Source organism: Peromyscus leucopus, chromosome 12 (assembly GCF_004664715.2).
Source record: "Peromyscus leucopus breed LL Stock chromosome 12, UCI_PerLeu_2.1, whole genome shotgun sequence".
Taxonomy (NCBI): Eukaryota; Metazoa; Chordata; class Mammalia; order Rodentia; family Cricetidae; genus Peromyscus; species Peromyscus leucopus.
The window spans coordinates 80,586,871-80,606,131 of NC_051073.1; the positions used below are offsets into that span (position 1 = coordinate 80,586,871).

At 41.4% G+C, this 19,261-nt stretch overlaps 2 protein-coding genes across 2 annotated transcripts in view; one reads left to right on the plus strand and one right to left on the minus strand.

The window, feature by feature from the left end:
• Window positions 1–19,261, plus strand: part of LOC114710546 (sperm-associated antigen 6) — a 110,509-nt gene that overhangs the window by 33,021 nt on the left and 58,227 nt on the right. Inside the window, exons 3-4 of the mRNA XM_028894711.2 lie at window positions 778–944; window positions 15,904–16,087. Coding sequence (XP_028750544.1) covers window positions 778–944; window positions 15,904–16,087 — 351 coding nt within the window. The remainder of the gene's footprint in view (window positions 1–777; window positions 945–15,903; window positions 16,088–19,261) is intronic.
• Window positions 17,445–18,351, minus strand: LOC114710547 (centrosomal protein of 70 kDa-like). Its single transcript, XM_037209957.1, has one exon. It carries the CDS (start codon window positions 18,169–18,171, stop codon window positions 17,641–17,643), a length of 531 nt encoding a protein of 176 aa, XP_037065852.1. The 5' UTR covers window positions 18,172–18,351; the 3' UTR covers window positions 17,445–17,640.

Genomic DNA, 19,261 nt, shown 5'->3' on the forward strand with positions numbered 1-19,261 from the left:
CATGTGTATGCCTAGTTTCTGAGGAGGCCAGAAGATGATGTCAGATCCCAGGGAACTGAAGTTACAGAGAGTTGTAAGCTGCTGTGTGGTTACTGGGAACTGAATGCAGGTCCGCTGCAAGAGCAGCAAGTGGAAGCAGATGCAGAAATCCACGGCCAAACCCCAGGTGGAGCTCCAGGAGTCCAACAGGCATGAGAGAGGAGGGATTATATGAGCAAGAGATATCGAGACCATGATTGGAAAAAGCACAGGGACAAATAGCCAAACTAGCGGAAACACATGACCTGTGAACCAGTAGCTGAGGAGCCCCCATGGTACTGGACTAGGCCCCCTGGATAAGTGAGACAGTTGATTAGCTTGAACTGTTTAGGAGGCCCCCAGGCAGTGGGACCAGGACCTCTCCTTGATGCATGAGCTGGCTTTTTGGAACCTAGGGCCTATGCTGGGAAACTTTGCTCAGCCTTGGTGCAGGGAGGAGGGGACTGGGCCTGCCTCAACTGAATCTACCAGGCTGTGCTGATTCCCCAGGGGAGACCTTGCCTTGGAGGAGGTGGCAATGGTGGGTGGGTTGGGGGGGGGGAAGGCTGAGGGGTAGGAGGAGGGAGGACAGGGGAATCTGTGGCTGATATGTAAAATTAAATTAATTATAAAATAAATAAAAAAATATAAAAAAAAAAAGAGCAGTAAGTGCTCTTAGCATTAAGCTACCTCTCCAGCGCCCATGTTTTGCTTTCTAATACCAATTTTACTGTTTCTTCTTTTCCTAATTTAACTCAGGTGTAATGTCTTTGCTGAGGCCGCTTCTCCTGGATGTGGTCCCAACAATTCAACAGACTGCTGCCTTGGCCCTGGGGAGGCTGGCCAATTATAACGATGACTTAGCGGAAGCAGTCGTGAAGGGCGACATTCTCCCGCAGCTTGTCTACTCGTTGGCGGAGCAGAATGTAAGGATGTTTCAAAAGAATTCATGTAGTTTTGGTTTTAGATAAAAATCTGTCAGTTTGGGTACTATTGTGGGTTTGAAGGCATTGTATATTATTTTGATTTGGGTGTGGTGGGCAGCTTCTTTCCATATTGTTAGTTTATGGGGACTATGTAAAGGATTTTCGAAAGCATGCATTAAGTAGTATGTGTGCACATGGGAGCTTTGCACAGAGCTATAGGAGCTGTCTGAGGGGAGAGTGTAAAGTCCCTGGGCAAATAAGCTTTCTGCCATCCTTATATGTAGGTGGTTAGTGGTGAGAGTGAGCCCTGAGGGAGAAAACACCTTTAGTGAAAGGTTTGATAAGCATTTTTTACTAGGTAGACAAACATTTCGAGCCATTAAATGTATCCTCTGAAAGTGTTCCACCCCCACCCCATAGGATGCAGCATTTTTTCTCTACAGTGTTGCCAATTTAGTTTATACAATAGTTAAGAATTTAAGTATTTTTAGACTATTCATTATACTCTGTTAGTTTATCATAACCTAAGTATGACATCATCTTTTCTTGACATCTTTAAGACTAAATTTCTACTTGCATAATGAAACATAGCTCAACTGAAAATTGGGCAAAGGACTTGAATATTTTCTTAAAGAAAATCTTTAAGTAGTCAGTAAGCATGTGAAAAGGAGCTCAATGGTACTAGCAATTAAAAGCTATAAATCAAAAACCACAATGAGATGACACCCCATATCTACTAAGATGAACATAACAAAAAATAATTAAAAAAAGTAATAAGTATTAGTAACGATGAGGAAAAATTGAAACCCTCATGTGCTGGTAGGCATATAAAATGTCACAGTTTCTTTGACAAACCATTTGGCAACACACAATACGATCAATGTATTTACCATCTGATGTGCAGCTCTCCTTCCCATTGTACATCCGAAAGCACTAAACTGTTGTGGCACATGTTCAGACAGCACTACTCAGCATTGTGTGGAAACAGCCCAAAGCCATCAACACATGAATAGCTACACAAAGTGCTGTATCTATACAACAGGATGAAGCACTGATAAATCTGATTTATGACTGTCGAAACATTTTGTTGGGGGCTGAAGAGATGGCTCAGGGGTTAAGACCGCATTCTCCTCTTATAGAGGACCTAAGTTTGGTCCTTAGCACCCATGTCATGTGGTTCACAACCCCCTGTAATGCCAGCTCCAGCAAATCTAATAATTCTGTCCTCACAGGCACCTACATGTACCCACAAACATGTACACACATACGTATAAAAAGTCCTCTAAAAATCCCCAAATCTTTAAAAATGAGAAAGCAGAAATAAAAAAGAAAAAACAAACAAACAAACAAAACACCAAGTGAGAGATGCCAGACCTGAAAAGCTATACGTTATCCAATCCCATTTGTACAAAATGCCCCAAACGTGCAAATTTGTGGAGAGAGAAGCAGACCAGTGGTTTCCAGGGGCCCAGGAGAAGAGGGGAGCAGGAGAGGACTGCTTGCGTCTCTGATCCAGATAAAGGAGATTGTGGTGATGTGACTATGAGCACTGATTTATACGCTTTAGCATGAAAAAGGAAATTTTTATCATCTATTTTATGAGAGAAAAACATCAAAATTGTGCAAATAACTGATTTACTGTTTAGATTTGAGAGTCATTTACTAATGTCTCTGCTCAGAATCACAAGCTTTCACTTTCCTATGCCTGTCCCTTCAGTAGCTACTCTTCTGCTTTCTGTGTCCAGGATTCTTGCTCTCCTCTTGCCTTTCCCGTGCCTTTAATCCCAGCACTCAGGAGGCAGAGCCAGGCAGATCTCTGTAAGTTCGAGGCCAGCCTGGTCTACAGAGTGAGTTCCAGGAAAGGCACAAAGCTACACAGAGAAACCCTGTCTTGAAAAACAAAACAAAACAAAACAAAACAAAACAAAACAAAACAAAACAAAAATAGTTTCACTTAAAACTATTTTACTTTCACTATGACATTTTCAGTTTTGTTGATTCTCATCTTCTCGCCGTGGGAAGTCCTTTCCCTCTGACTCCGTGACCTGAACTACTTTTTCATGTTACTTCTGCCTGATTGGTCTCGCTCTCTTTCCTTTTTTCGTATCTGTAACCACAGTTTCTCCCATGTACGTGTACATATAAACACTGTAAGCCAGGATCTGCACGTGAGACAAGATGTGTGGTTTTTGTCGGCATCTTTAAAAAACTCTCATTAATTATTTGAGAATATCATACAATGTATTTTGATCATATTCAGTCCGTCCCCTGACTCCTCCAATTCAAACACTGCACCTCACCTTCCTAACTCCATCCAGTCCAGGTTGTGTGACCCAAGCACTCCTGGGAGTGAGGCCCTGCTCTGGAACACGATTGGCCCATCCAGGGGGCCATCATTAAAGAAAACTGATTCTCTTTCTCCGAGCTATCAGATCAGTAGCTCCTTAGCTAGTCTTCCGCTGGGATTTTGTGTTCACTTTCCTCCCTCTATGCTGGAGTTATTGTCCAGCTTGAGCTTGCATAGACATTGTGCATGTTTCACAGCCCCTTGAGTTCATTAGTGAAACTGCCTTGTTGTGTCTGGAAAACGGTGTCCTTGATGTTATCTACAACCTCTGGCTCTTGCACCTTTTCTTACACTTCTTCCATGAAGACCCCACAGTATTGGGGGTGGGGTATGATATGTGCATCCCATTTAGGGTTGAACATTCTATACTCTCCTATTCTCTTCATTGACCAGCTAAGGGACTCTGTGTTGTCATTTACTGTGAGGAGAAGTTTCTCTGATGAGAGTTTAGAGATGCACTGATCTATGTGTAAGCAATAAGTCCTTAGGGGTCATTCAAATAATATGTCTATTTATCAGAATAATACTTTTGGATTCTCCCCTAGGGCCTATGACCTATTTAGCCATAGGTTTTTGTCTCCTTTCAGGTGTGGGTTCTATCTCATGGAACAGGTTTAAATCCAATCAGAAAGTGGTTGATTACTTCCACAACATTCATGTCAGTGTATCAACACCAGCATATTTTGTTAGGTCAGTCACTTTGTATTCTATAAGAATGATTACTTTTCTCATATAGGAACTCCCATATCACCTTCAAACACTATGAGAACTAGCCAGGAGGGATGAAGATTCCAAGTGAGAACCAGACTGATTTCCCTATGTTCTATAACTTAACTATGCTGAAAGCAATAGGGTTTTTTCATCAATTTCTGGAGGGTAGCTAAGAGTATTGCAATACCTTGCAATGCCTGTAGATCTATGCTGGCCCACAGGCCAACAACTCTAAAAGAGGTAACCAGTTCCTGGTACTGGGTCTTAATTTGCTGGCATGAAGTGTCTAGTTAGGGTATTGTCCCCCTGCTGTAGCACATCTCCATGAAAACTCCTTAAAAATATATATAATATGTGTTGTGGGATATTTGATCACACCGTGATCTTCGAGATTGCATTATTTAAATAAAATCAACCATAGGTCAAGAGGTGGAGCAAGCAACCAGTTGACTGTAAGTAGCCATAGAGAATGAGGGAAACTGGAAGGGTGGAGAGAGAGACACACACAGGAAGTAGAGGGGAGGGTCATCTGGTTGGAGGAATTTTGTTTCAGATGGCTTAGGAGAGAGCCTTCTTTCTGATATGGTGACAGAGGAGGAAGGCCAGCTGGCTGCTTACTCTGCTCCTCTGAGCTTGCAGGTTTTCACCTCAGCATCTGGCTCTGAGTCTTTATTGGTCAAATTAAAAGATACTTAGTTAAAATGACATTTGCCTCCCTACATAGCTGAGGCAGCGGTGTGGGATGTGAAGGCTCCCCAGGCTGTGACCTCAGCAGCAAGGCAGCAGTGGCTGCAGAGGCACAGTCAGCAGCTGAGGTAGTGATGGAGTCAGGTGCAGCGCTGTGCCACAGATAAAAACAGCATTTATGTATATATTTGGGAAGCTTCAGTAGCAATGAATTTCCATATGGGTTTTCAAAAGGCCTTTAGTGTTAGTTATCCTTCTCTGTATTATCTTCTCTACTCTGACCTGCCACCCACACCCCAACTTACACCTTTCTGTTTCCTAATTCCCTTTAACCCCTTCACACTAGTGCATTCTGTCACCTCTGCCACCTGATTACAATGGTGTTCCAAATGAAGCTCATATATTTGAAGATCCAATTCTAATATCCTTGAATGAGGAAGTGTGTGATATTTGTCTTTCTGAGACTGGATTGCCTCACTCAGAAATATTGTTTCTAGCTTCATACTTTTATATTTGAATTTCATTTTTCTTAAAAGCTAAGTAATAATTCCACTGTGTATAAATGAACACTGTTTTTGTTCATTCCTCAGTTGATGGACATCTAGGTCCTTTGTATTTTCTGGCTATTGTGAATAGAACAGTAACAAATATGGATGAGCAAGTGTCTTTGTAGTAGTGTGTAGAGCTTTATGTCCAAAAGTAGTATAGCTGGATCAGTGGTAGATTCATTTTACTGTTTTGGGAGAACTCCACCCTGATTTCCATAGTTGTTATACCCCTTTTCACTCCCACCATCAGTGAAGGCCTGTTTTCCTTTCTGAAGATCCATGCCAGCATCTGCTGTCATGTTTTATTAATCTTGGACATTGTGATGGGGTGAGATGAAATCTCAGAGTAGTTTAATTTCCCCAATTTCTAAAGGTGTTGAACATTTAACACATGGTTCACAAACATTTAAAAAATTCTCTGTATATTCTGGTTATTAACCTCTGTCAGATGAAATGCTGATATGGTGGTTTGAATAAGAACAACCCCCGTTGGCTCATATATCTGAATGCTTGGTCACCAGGAAGTGGCACTATTTTAAAGGATTACAAGGTATGGCCTTGTTGGAGGAAGTGTGTCACTGGGGGTAGATTTTGAGGTTTCAAAAGCCCATGCTAGACTCTCCTTCTCTCTGCCTATGATTGAATGTAGCCCTCAGCTATTACTCCATTGCCTACCCGCATGCCACCATGTTCCCCACCATGATGATTATGGACTAGAATTCTAAAACTATAAGCAATCCTCAATTAAATACTTTCTTTTCTAAGAGTTGCTGTATGTGGTGCATCTTCACAGCACAGAACAGTGACTCAGACAGAAGTTGGCACCATGGGTGAGGTACTGATGTGAAAGGTCTGACCATGCTTTTGTCATTTGGAAGAATGTGGGAGACTTTGGGACTTTGGACTAGAAAAGCAGTTGAACATTTTGAGAGTGTTTAATAGGCTATTCTAGTAGGAGCATGGAAGACAGTTCTAAGAGTGATGTAAGTTGTAACAGCCCAACTCAAGAGGTTTCAGAAGGTAAGAATATTATTAGTATGTGGCCTAGAAACCATTCTTGTGATATTTTGGCAAAGAATGTGGCTGCTTTTTACCCTTGTCCTAAAGATCTTCCTGGGGATAAATTGAGGATTTTTAGATTAAGGGCACTGGCAGAGGAGATTTCAAGACAGGCTACTATGGATGGTGTCATGTGATTATTAGTGGTCACTCATATACAGACCTATAGTGAAAAGGAGCAAGCTGGACAAAGAGAAATAGAAAATGCACAGTTTGAGGAGAAAAGGAGCATCAACAAAGGTAGCATTGGAGCCAAGTCCTGTACTCAAGGAGATAAAAAGCCTGATGCTAAATGGAATTAAGCAGTGACCTCAGGACAAGACTCTACCACTGTGAAAGGAAATAAAGAAAAGCTTAAGCAGTGAAGGATACCATCAACAACAGAAAGCTGATGTAAATGTAATTAAAGAAGGGGGCCAAGTTCTAGCTCCATCAAGCAGCAGAACTTGGCAGCTTCCACCATGTGGTGCTGTCTTTAGAGTTGAGACTATAAGAAGGGTTGTGGAATATCTCCCCATGGCTAAGGAAAGCCACTGATATCAGGTGTGTGTCAGGGCTGTCCTTGCATGAAGGCCCAGAGAAGCCATTTATGTGAAGCTTTGAAGGTGAAGTCTGATTATGTTGGACACCCCAAGATGTTGGAGATGCTGAAGTTGCACAGTCCTGCCAAGGAGAGCGGCTAATAGGGTGTGGAACCAGTCCAAGGAAGAAAGGTGTGTTGTAGTCAACAAAGCTGAAAGGAGTTGGAGATCTCTCTCTCTCTCTCTCTCTCTCTCTCTCTCTCTCTCTCTCTCTCTCTCTCTCTCCTCTCTCTCCTCGCTCTCTCTTTATTTATTTTACATCCTGACCAGTTTCCCCCTCCTCCAAGTATCTCCCCTCCTCCAATCTGTTCCCACCCCCATCCACTCCTCCTCCATTTCTATCAGAAAAATGCATGGCTCCCATGCATTGGTTTTATGAGGTGGTGCAATGTTATTCATTAAGCAGCACTGTTTACCATGAGAGAAAAGCCACGAGGTACAATAAAACCCTCTATAAGAGTTTGTTAGGAGAAGGAACAGAGGGGAATGTGCTTTAGGCCTATGGAAGGTTGTGCATGGAGAGAGGAAGCAGGAAGAGATGCAGGGGGAGGAGTCTGTTACCTGATTTTTATGGATTCCCCCACATATGCGCATATGGGCTCACATAGCTGTGCCCCACATGCACGTAGATTGTGTGATCATGCTGCACACAAATTATGTGATCACACAGCACACGGATTATGTGATCACACAGTGCACAAATTATGTAGGATGTAAGGGATGACTAAGCCTCTTGCTTAGCTACTGGACAGCGCATGTGCAGTCATGTAGCAAAACCATGGATATCAATCAACAAAACATGGCATATCAAGTTGCAGTAAGACTAAACACCTCTACTGTATTACGGCTGGGCAAGGTAACCCAATATGAGCAATAGTGTCTCAAAAGAGTCAGAGACAGCCCCTGCTCCCACTGTTAGGAGTCCCACAAGAAGACCAATCTATACAACTGTCCCATATATGCAGAAGGCTTAGGTCAGTCCCAAGTGGGCTCCCTGGTTGTCAGTTCAGACTCTGTGAGCTCCTATGAGCCTAATTAGTTGATTCTGTGGGTTTTCTAGTGGTGTCCTTGAACCCTCTGGCTCCTACAGTTCCTCCTCTCTCTCTTCAGCAGAATTCCCTGAGCTGTCCCAACGTTTGGCTGTGGGTCTACATCTGTTTCCATCGGTTGCTGGATGAAACCTCTCTGAGTATAGCAGGATATCATTAGGCACCATTACATTGACATTTTTTTTCTCTAGCCATGTTTGGTTTTATCCTAAGTCTCTGGGCTATCCATCCTCTGGATCCTGATGCTCCAGGCAGTGTCAGGGGTGGGATCACTCTCATGGGCTGTACCTCAGGCTAGACTATTAATTGGTTGGCCATTCACATAATCACCCTTACCCCAGCACATCCCATAGGGCAGGACGGATTGTACTTTGAGGGTTATGTGGCTGGGTTGGTGTCTCAATCCCTCCACTGGAAGTCCACAGGAGATGGCCAGTTGAAGCTACATATTTTCTATTGCTAGGTGTCTTAGCTGGGGTCATCTTGTAGATTTCTGTGAGTTTTCCATGCACCAGTTTCTACCTGACCCTGAAATGACCCCCTTTCCAGTAGTCTTGAAGAGTACTTTCGACATCAGACATGGAGGTACAGAATTTGGAGTTTGCTCAGCTAGTTTTGGTCTTGCTTTGGTTCAGTATTTCCTCACTATGCTCCCTTTCCTCCTTTTTGGAATGGTAATGTATATTCTGTGCGAGTGTATGTTGGAAGTATGTGATCTGCTTTTTGATTTTTTTGCAGAGGGTTATAGTTAAGAGATTACTGTGAATCTCAGGAGAGACTTTGAACTTTGCACGCCCCCATGTTAATGTTTATTGCACTTTTTGTAATTTGTAAATGTACAGATATTTTCATGAGAAATTAAAATTTCACAAAACATTTTATAAAATTCACTAACCAAAATGAGGCAGATACATATAGATGGTAGTCTGAAAATATTTCTTTCCCTCCTCTGTTAAACTGGGATATTTTCTCTCCTCTTTTTAAAAAATTCTTTTCTCATATGCTATATCCTGATTATGGTTTCCTCTTTCTCTGCTCCTCCTAGTTTTTCCCTTCTGCCCCTACCCTCCAGGTCCACTCCCTTTTTGTTTCTCATTAGAAAACAACAGACTGGCCGGGCGTTGGTGGCGCACGCCTTTAATCCCAGCACTCGGGAGGCAGAGGCAGGCGGATCTCTGTGAGTTCGAGGCCAGCCTGGGCTACCAAGTGAGTCCCAGGAAAGGCGCAAAGCTACACAGAGAAACCCTGTCTCGGAAAACCAAAAAAAAAAAAAAAAAAAAAAAGAAAACAACAGACTTTTAAAAGATAACAATAAAACATAACAAAATAAAATATTATAAGATAAAACATAAACCATCACATTGAAGTTGGACAAGACAAACCATGCTAAGGGAAAGAGCCCAGGAGTAGGCACTAGAGTAAGAGACCCACCCAGAAGTCCCATCAAAATACTAAACTGAAAGCTAGACTATGTATGCAGACCCATGTCTGCCTGTTGATTGCTGCCTCAGTCGCTGTGAGTTCATATGAGCTTTGCTCAATTAATTTAGGAGGCTTTGTTATCCTGGTGTCCTCCATCCCCTCTAGCTCTTACGTGCTTTCTACTTCCTCTTCTGTGGGGTTCTCTGAGCTCTGAGGGAAAGGATTTGATGGAGACATCTAATTTAGAGCTGTGTGTTTCAAAGTCTTTCTCTGTGTACTGTCTGGCTGTGGGTCTCTGTATTTGTTCCCATCTACTGCAGGAGCAAGCTTCTCTGGTGATGGATGAGCAAGGAATGGATCTATGAGTATAGCAGAATGTCATTAAGAGTAATTTTTTTTTATTTAAAAAATTTTAGACCATTAATATTCGTTTTTACCCCAGGTCTCTGGGCTATCTGGTGCTGTGGGACGGTCTGTATGTCAAATTGCTCTGATTGGTCAATAAATAAAACACTGGTTGGCCAGTGGCCAGGCAGGAAGTAGGTGGGACAAGGAGAGAGGAGAATTCTGGGAAGTGGAAGGCCGACTCGGAGAGACACTGCAGCCGCTGCCATGACCAGCAGCATGTGAAGACACTGGTAAGCCACCAGCCACGTGGCAAGGTATAGATTTATGGAAATGGTCAATTTAAGCTATAAGAACAGTTAGCAAGAAGCCTGCCACGGCCATACAGTTTGTAAGCAATATAAGTCTCTGTGTTTACTTGGTTGGGTCTGAGCGGCTGTGGGACTGGCGGGTGACAAAGATTTGTCCTGACTGTGGGCAAGGCAGGAAAACTCCAGCTACAATCTGGTCTCTGGTTCTTGGTCACCCAAGCAGCATCAGATATGGGTTCAATCTCATGAAGTGGACTTTAAGACAAACAAGACATTGGTTGGTTGCTACCACAAGCTTTGTGCCACCATTGCCCTTGCATATTTTGCAGGCAGGACAGATTGTATATCAAAGGTTTTGTGACTGGGTTGGTGTTTGTTTCTTTTTTGATAGCCTGCAGATTATCTTCCTGTTCCAAAGACACTAGAAGATGGGTGGAAGGCTTTATGCAGGCACCAGCTCCACCTCTCTATGTTGAATGAGGGTGTGTGTGTGTGTGTGTGTGTGTGTGTGTGTGTTGTCTTTAGCAACAGGGGATGATGTTCATTTTCAGAGAGCAATCTATTATTTTGGCAACCACCTGGGTTGTTTGGAGATTCCCATGGGACCCCTTTGGCCAACAACTTAATTAGATATAACCCAGTCCTAGTACTGGAAGCTTTGGTGACAAGAGATGGCCACATGTTATTCAGCACATACCAGCCATTCAGCCTGGAGTTCTGATGCTGCAGCTGCTGCTAGGGACTCAGATCCTACTCTTTTCATTGCAGGGAGGATTCCAAATCCTCTGCTGCTCTCTCCATGCTGGGGTTCATCCTACCCTAGTGTCCTGTCAGCCAGCAGCTTCCCTTGGGTCCTGTATCACCTCTGCTGCAGTTCTGCCCTTGGGGATGCTGACCTCTGCAGGTACCCTAGTGTCCCTGGAATGCACTCAAACTTAGAGTCCTATTCTCTGGCCCCCTGGTGTGCTCCCCTCAGGCATTCCTCTGTCTGGAGGCTTTGTGTCTTGCACAGCCACCACAGCACCCTGCACTCACCTCCAGCTGCTCTCTCCTCTCTACCCACGCTCTCCTGGGTGTCCTTCACTCAGCTCCAGTCTGGCTCCTGGTGACAGACCTGCTCTGGTTGCTGGGGGTCCAAAGTCTGCTGCACTCTCCAAGCCACTGCCGCTTCTCACTGTGGCTTTTTCATGGCAGAAATTATGCAGACCCCTGATGCTTGAATGCCTTTCTCAGTGTCTGCCACCTCTGCAATGATGCCCCAAGGGTCTCAGTTCCTGACGACTGGCTGGGGCAGTCACTCACACTCTGCTACCTTGGCTTTCTGAAGCTGCTGAAGCTGCCCAGACTGCCAAGTTTGCAGTGGCTGTGAGGTCCTGGATGCTGCTTTATGCATCCCAGGTCCCATCTGTGCTTGGGGAAAAAGTACTCTACCCTAAATTACTTTATATTAAACCTTCACCATATCCCTAGAGCTTATATTTCTCAACCTTCACCAAAACTTTATTAAAACTTTAAACCTAACTTATTAAATAGATAGAGAAACAGAAAAACAGACATAGACAGAGACAGATAGAGATACTTGCTGCAGCCTAAGTTTACTTTGCTTTACCTATATACAGTTTTTGCTCCCGAAGAATAAACTACCACCACCTTAAACTTCATAACCAGACACGCTCAGCTGCTTCCACGGTGCTCCCTACTCTCACTTATTTCCTCTGCACCCAAGTCCCTGTTTAGGCACCGTCTGTGGGAGGCCAGCTCCAACCTTTTCTAGGGTTCCTATGAGAGGAGAGAGGAGTAAAGAAATATTAGGTAGAAAGATCATGGAGAGGAGAAAGACAGAAGCACAGGATAGCTTTGGGAGGATCTGGGTCAATACCCAATTGCTCTTTCTGTTTATTTAAAAGAGCTTTTTATAACACTGTCAAGGGGCAGGGCAAAAGACCTCCCCCTTGCTAGATCAAAGAACACCACACAGACAACTGTAGACCCTTCCAAACACCTGGTGACCACGCCTGTGGTCAAATCATCCCCTTATGCAGCCTTGCTCGGTAAAGCAAGCTCGGATTCTCAGACCCTGAGTAATTTGGGCCTCCACACACCAGGTTTTCCCTCTCCCAGCTCGACCATCCCATTCCCTCATGTTCTCATCCCCCATCCCCTCCCCTCTATGGTTGACCCCCTCTTTCTGAATTTACTCATGGAAATCTCATCTTCCCAAGGTGGTCTATGTGTCCCTCTTAGGGTCATCCTTGTTTTCTAACTTCTCTGGGGCTGTGTTGTAGTCTAGTTATCCTTTGCTTTACATCTAATATCCACTTATGAGTGAGTACATACCATGTTTGTCTTCCTGGGTCTGGGTTACCTCACTCAGGATGATTTTTTTCTATTTCCATCCATTTGCATGCAAATTTTATGATGTCATTGTTTTTGTTTTTACAGCTGAGTACAATTCCATTGTGTATATGTACCACATTTTCTTTATCCATTCTTCAGTTGAGCGGCATCTAGGTTGTTTCCAGGTTCTGACTATTATGAATAATGCTGCTATGAACATAGTTGAGCAAGTGTCCTTGTGGTGTGATTGAGCATCCATTGGGTATATGCCAAGAGTGAAATCATTAGGTCTTGAGATAGATTTATTCCCAATTTTCTGGGAAGTCACCATACTGATTTCCAAAGAGACTGTACTGTCTCTTTTTTTTGCACTTCCACCACAGTGGAGGAATGTTCCCCTTGCTCCACATCCTCTCCAGCATAAGCTGTCTTCAATGTTTTTTATCTTAGCCATTTTGACTGGTGTAAGATGGTATCTCAGAGTTGTTTTGATTTGCATTTCCCTGATGACTAAGGATTTTGAGCGATTCCTTAAAAGTCTTTCAGCCATTTGACATTCTTCTGTTGAGAATTCTGTTTAGATCTGTAGCCCATTTTTTAATTGGATTGATTGATATTTTGATGTCTAGTTTTTTGAGTTCTTTATATATTTTGGATATCAGCCTCTTGTCAGATGTAGGGTTGGTGAAGATCTTTTCCCATTCTGTAGGCTGTCATTTTGTCTTATTGACCATGGCCTTTGCCTTACAGAAGCTTCTCAGTTTCAGGAGGTCCCATTTATTAATTGTTGCCCAGTGTCTGTGCTATTTGTGTTGTTTAGGAAGTGTTCTCCTTTGCCAATGCATTCTAGGCTATTTCCTACTCTATCAGGTTCAGTGTAGCTTGATTTATGTTAAGTTATTTGATCAACTTAGACTTGAATTTTATGCATGGTGACAGATATGGATCTATTTGCAGTCTTCTACATGTTGATACCCAGTTATGCCAGCACCATTTGTTGAAGCTTTCTCTTTCCATTGTAGAGTTTTGGCTTCTTTGTCAAAAATCAGGTATTCATAGTTATGAGGGTTAATGTCAGGGTCTTCAATTTGATTCCATTGGTCCACATGTCAGTTTTTATGCCAATATCAAGCTATTTATATTACTATAGCTCTATAGTAGAGCTTGCTGTCAGGGATGGTGATACCTCCACAGGTTATTGTACAAGATTCTTTTAGCTACCCAGGGTTTTTGTTTTTCCATATGAAGTTGAATATTGTTCTTTCAAGGTTTGTGAAGAATTGTATTGGGATTTTGATGAGGATTGCATTGAATCTGTAGATTGCTTTTGGTAAGATTCCCATTTTTTATTATGTTGGTTCTACCTATCCATGAGCATGGTAGATCTTTCCATTTTCTGATATCTTCTTCAATTTCTTTCTTCAAGGCCTTAATGTTCTTGCCATCCAGGTCTTTCACTTGCTTAGAGTTACCCCAAGGTATTTTATATTATTTGTGGCTGGTAGAATTTTTGGCCTGAAAGCTAAAAGTTTGATCTTTTAGTTTATTTACCATGAAAGTAAAGTACTCACTTAAGCATTGATTTGATAAGCAGAAGAGGAGAATGTCTTCCTTATACTGAATGACCAATACCCCAGGAAATGTAACCAGCATTGGCAAAAGTGCTTTACAGACTAGCTGCAATTGTTTCTGTACTAGACATTGGGCTTGTTTTAATGTGTTTTCTCCCATGAAGAGATCATTGATCAATCTATGTCGAGTAACTGCCAATGTGAGGGAAAATAAACAAAAAATAAACAAACAAATCTAAGCTCTGGGGATCCTAGCTAGCTCATGCTGCAGGTGATGGAGCTCTGCCCACCATCCCTAGGAACTCAGGTGTTGCCACTCTGCCTGGTGGGCCCTGTATGGAAAGGGCTGATAGACACAAGCAACCACAGAGCTTTGAATTCCAAAATGATCCTGCAGGACTCAGGCCCCCAAAGTGTGTGATTGGCCTGGAAGTCTAATGACTACAGAGTCCATTCTGCCCACCCTGCCAAGATGTGTCCAGAAAAAAAATTCTGTTCCTCTTCATTTAGTAAAAATATCTGACAAAGATTTTATGTTCCCTTTCATGGGTGCTCATTCATTAGTTCCTATGCATATAAAGTTGCAGAGCTCTAGCTCGGAATTATTTTTTTTTTGTGGATATTAACAAACATTTCAATAATTGTACAAAAATGATTTGTTGAAAAGGACTGAGAGGAACCCAGGTTCATCGCACTTTTTCACTTAAGGTCTCAGATCCTTTACAGTGAGAGACTCAAGTTTTCTGCACCCCTAATTTTTTCAAAGAAATCTTGTCTTTTCCTGAGGTTGTACTCCCACATCTGGTGCCAGTTACAGGGGTCCCTCTAGGCACCACAGCTGGCAGGGAAATGAACCTTGAAGAGTGAAAATGAAAACTCTGTTCAGCACTACCTAGTCAGATTAGGTCACATAGAGAGTCTGATGCCAAGGGCTATATTGCTGGAATATTTAAACACAGCACAAAATGGAAAAAAAAAATTTCCTGGTGCAATATAATCCCTGTTGTGCAAGGAGACATACTTACATTGAAACTCTAAGTATGTGTCATTTCTTCTAAGAAGATGGGTTCTAGAGATAGACTACATGTATTTAGCTTAAGGGCCTAGGTAAGGATATGTATGGCATGGGAAGAATATCAGCCATAGGATAGACAGCATAGAGGTCACTTAGGCTATTAGCCACCTACAGTCCTGGTTGTGGGAACTGGACATTGCCTGGCCCTTTGGATAACACAGATCACTAGGCTGGTAATCCCCTCCAATTCCCAGCCTTTTATATTGGATAAAAAGTTATATGCCCTTTCCTTTGAGAGGACAATCATGTGTGTCTAATGTTCCTGGTTTCCCCGGAGATCTCTGGGCACAAGGACCTTCATGCGCACTGGTTCATATATGCAACTGCATTGCTGTGTCCAGAAACACATTTCTAAGAGGATCAAATGATTTATATTCTATTGTTTAGCCTATTTCCTTATCAGGAGAAAATTAAAATGTGACTATTTTACCTTTATGTTTATGTGGTGTCTGCTAAGAACATCCTGAAACATGATTGTTATTTCAGGGTAACTTGGGATTCCAGAAAAACTAGTTGAGGTCACCAAAGTACTGCCATGTCTAGAGACTGAAGACAAGTAAGGGACATGAATTAGTTGGCAGAGAGTACAGTGAAATATTGAACAATCTGTGTTCCCGTGAGTTAAATAATGCCTTCACTATCATGAAATCTCATTACTTTGTGAAATTATGGAAATAATTATGTTTACATTTAATTTTTACAGTTTTCAAATGCATACTCAAGTGTAAGACAATTGAAAATGTCATTTTAAACATACCTTATTTTCAGTTTACCAAAGAGGAGCAATGGAGGACTTTCAAAGCATCAAAGTGATTTTTCAGGTTAAGATTTACCTTTTGTATTCCAGATCTCTTGAGCTTCCTTAATGTTAATTTTTAAGCCATTTTGGTCTGTTCTTTTTTTTTTTTCCTGATAGCGTTTCTACAAGAAAGCAGCTGCCTTTGTGCTGAGAGCAGTTGGTAAACATTCTCCGCAGCTAGCCCAGGCCATAGTTGACTGTGGAGCTCTGGACACACTGGTGATATGCTTGGAGGATTTTGACCCTGGAGTCAAGGAGGCTGCAGCCTGGGCACTTGGATATATTGCAAGACATAATACAGGTAATGGAGCATATTTGAAAACAGGGTAACTCCAGATTTATTACATGAATCCAGTTTCAATAAACAGTAGATTGAGTTTAGGGTGATTGTGTACATGATGAGAAATCAGGGTTGAATGATAGTTTATTTGGATCACATACCCACAACATGCTCATACATATTAGTCTTTTTTTTTTTTTTTGCGGTGGCGGCGGCGGGGGGGTGGGAGGGGAGAGGATTCTTTACAAAAATTTTATTTGTGATTTTATTTATTTATAAAAGTACATTACATTAGTATTGCAAATAAAGACACATTTTCTCTAAAAGATGTCTACCTAATCATCTATTTTACCTCATGATTAACTTCCTATGTTAATACAAAGACAAAATCTTTTCTTTCTGCTTTGAAAGGTATCTTAATAGAATATGTCCATTAATCTTTGCCTGGAAAGTAGTGGCTTCCTATTGGTTGGGTTTAGAAAGCAATTGGAATTCTTTTTTCTCTTACCAAAAGGTCATTAAACCTTGAACTTAAATACAACTTACTATAATTTGCAATCTCTCCCCGAGTCTCTTTTATTATATACAATCTCTTTCTTAAAATAACTATTACATTTTAAAACATTCAAGCATTACTTAGGAAATGATTAAGGAATCTAAAATTAGTTTACTATTTTAATAACTTAACAGTTACTTTCTATTAATAATCAAAAAATAAAAATTATATGGATTGAGAATGAACTAATGGTAAGAGGATGAATTCTGAGAACTGATACATTTTAGAATCTTGCCTGAGTCCTTTCAAATACTTAAAATGTTAAGAATACAATTTTCACAGTAAAAAGGATTTGATTTGTTTTCAGTATGAAAATACTTTTAATTTCTTTGCTGCAGGCACAATGGCATCCAAGTCATCAATTTTAAGATCAAACTCTTGAAATGCTGGAAAAAATGCCTCATGTTCTTCTAATTTGTTGATAATGCTTTGTAGGTCTTCCAGTCCTAATACTTGTTTAACCTCCTTATTCACATCCTCATTAATTATCTTACACAGTTTTCCAACTGTGCTGACCACTACACACAATGAGGATGTACTGTCTAATTCTAAGAGCTCCTGGAGGTTTCTCACAGTGTTTCTCACACTTCATTCATTTGGGGGTAGACTCCATTTAAAGACTGCACATCAAAAAGCTTTTGGAAGTGAGAAACAATAGCTTGCAAAGTTTGAAAGTTTGGCATGTTGCTGCTCTCCTTCTCATTTCCAATCTCTTCCAACATGGTATCTACCATAAACAACAGATCTTCTACTTTGACACCTTCATTTTCATCTGGTTTCTTTAAATTATGCCAAGGTACCAGTTCTGCAGACAGTGTTTTTAAAGATTTATGCAAACCCTTTAAGGATGTAAGTTCATCTGCCCACATTTCTATTATAGGAACAAGATGTTCAAATCCACAATCTTGAACAATATCTTTATTGAAGTTTTGGGCTCCTCCCGTGCTCCTTTTATAAATAATTACTGGAGCTCAAGGATTGTGCCTAATTGAATTTCAGCACCTGAAAGTATCTCTGGTCAATTAGATATGCTTCTGCTGTCTTTTGGGGGCTCATCTTTTTTCTCCATGTCATCAACCTTTTTTTGACCAATAATCTCTTGTAATTTGATGCTTTTCTTAAGGGCCTTTTCCAGTTTCTTCACCTGTTGTTTATAAAGTTTTAATTCATGTTCTGTGGGCCTGTTTTCCAGATCCTTTTGGAGGCTCAGATTTTCACCTAAAAGTGTGTCAATCTTGGATTTTGATTCCTTAAGTTGATTCTGTAACATCAGAAGGCTTTTATAACTTGGTGAGGCATACAGGTTTCTGTGGTCTTTTTCTTCTGACTGACTGTCATCTTTCTTACATTGTCTTTGTGTATGGAATTTTCGAAGTTTAGATTCATAGTAATCAATTAGACAAAGCAATTGTTTATCCAAGACTGTGTGAGGAACTCTCTTGCAGAGATGGGCAAACACTCTGTTTTGAGTGACAACATGCTCTTTTTCCTCTTTGGTTAATCTGTAGATATGCTTCTGCAAAGAAGCAATGGTCTCTTCTTGCTCCATTCGTTTTTTTCTTATAGTGCTGGCATTTCATCTGTAACAGTTTATGCTCCTTTTGAAGGTATTTTATTCTATTTTGTTGCTGGCAAACCCTGTTTAGGGACTCATCTTATAATTCATCAATTTTGCATTTCATGCTGTCCATAATCTGCTCCAGGTCATTGGCTCGATGTTCCTGGTGTCGCTCAGTTCTGTTCTAGCTGAAGCTCACTTTTAGGCTGCTGGTTCCTCTCTATGAGCTCCCATATCATGCTCTGCTGACATGTTGTTTCTTCCATCAACATTCTAAAATTCTACCTCATTCTTTATGATGATTGTTTGTCAAAAACACTGAGATCTTTGAGATTGGTTCTTTTGTTGCTGTTATTTTTGGGTTTTTTGTTGTTGTTCTTTGTTTTTTGTTTTTTAATGATGGGAACAAAAATATACCTAAAAGTGAAGCTTCTGGAAAAACCATTTGTTCCTCCCTGTCTTGTGTCTTTTCCCAAACTTGACCTTGGCCTCCTACCTGGCCTTGCGTTTCAGGGCTGGGTCTCTAAAGACATCCTTGTTGACAGCTGTTTTGTCCAAGGGGATGTCCACAGAGTACCTTGTGGGCATTAGGTGATTGTAGTTATAAACTTTCACAAAGGACTTTGACCTCTTGGTGATTTTCTTCATGCCCATGGCAGCTGTCACTTTTTGGGGATAGCGGTCAATTACAGCAAAAACAAGTTCAAACAATATTGTTCATCTAAAGAAAATGTCATGATGTACACACAGTGACATAAAACCAAGCTGAAGCCTTAGACTAAGAGATTTCAGGTGCTCTCAGCAGAGAACATAGGAATAAGATGGGAATATAGAAATAAAAGGTTATGAGCTTAAAAGATGGATGCTGACAGCCATCAGCTCTGCCAGTAAATAGAGATGAACTTTTAACTAGGCCTTTCTTTGTTTTAGATGGGCAGCTCTGTCAGCAGCCCAAATGTTAGTTTTCTGTGATTGCTCTCTGTAGTCCTGGGGTTAGCTATTCTTGATAACCCCACCACCACTTGATAACCCCAACCACTCACAACTGAAATCAAAGTTAACTTTTTCATTTTTCTTTATT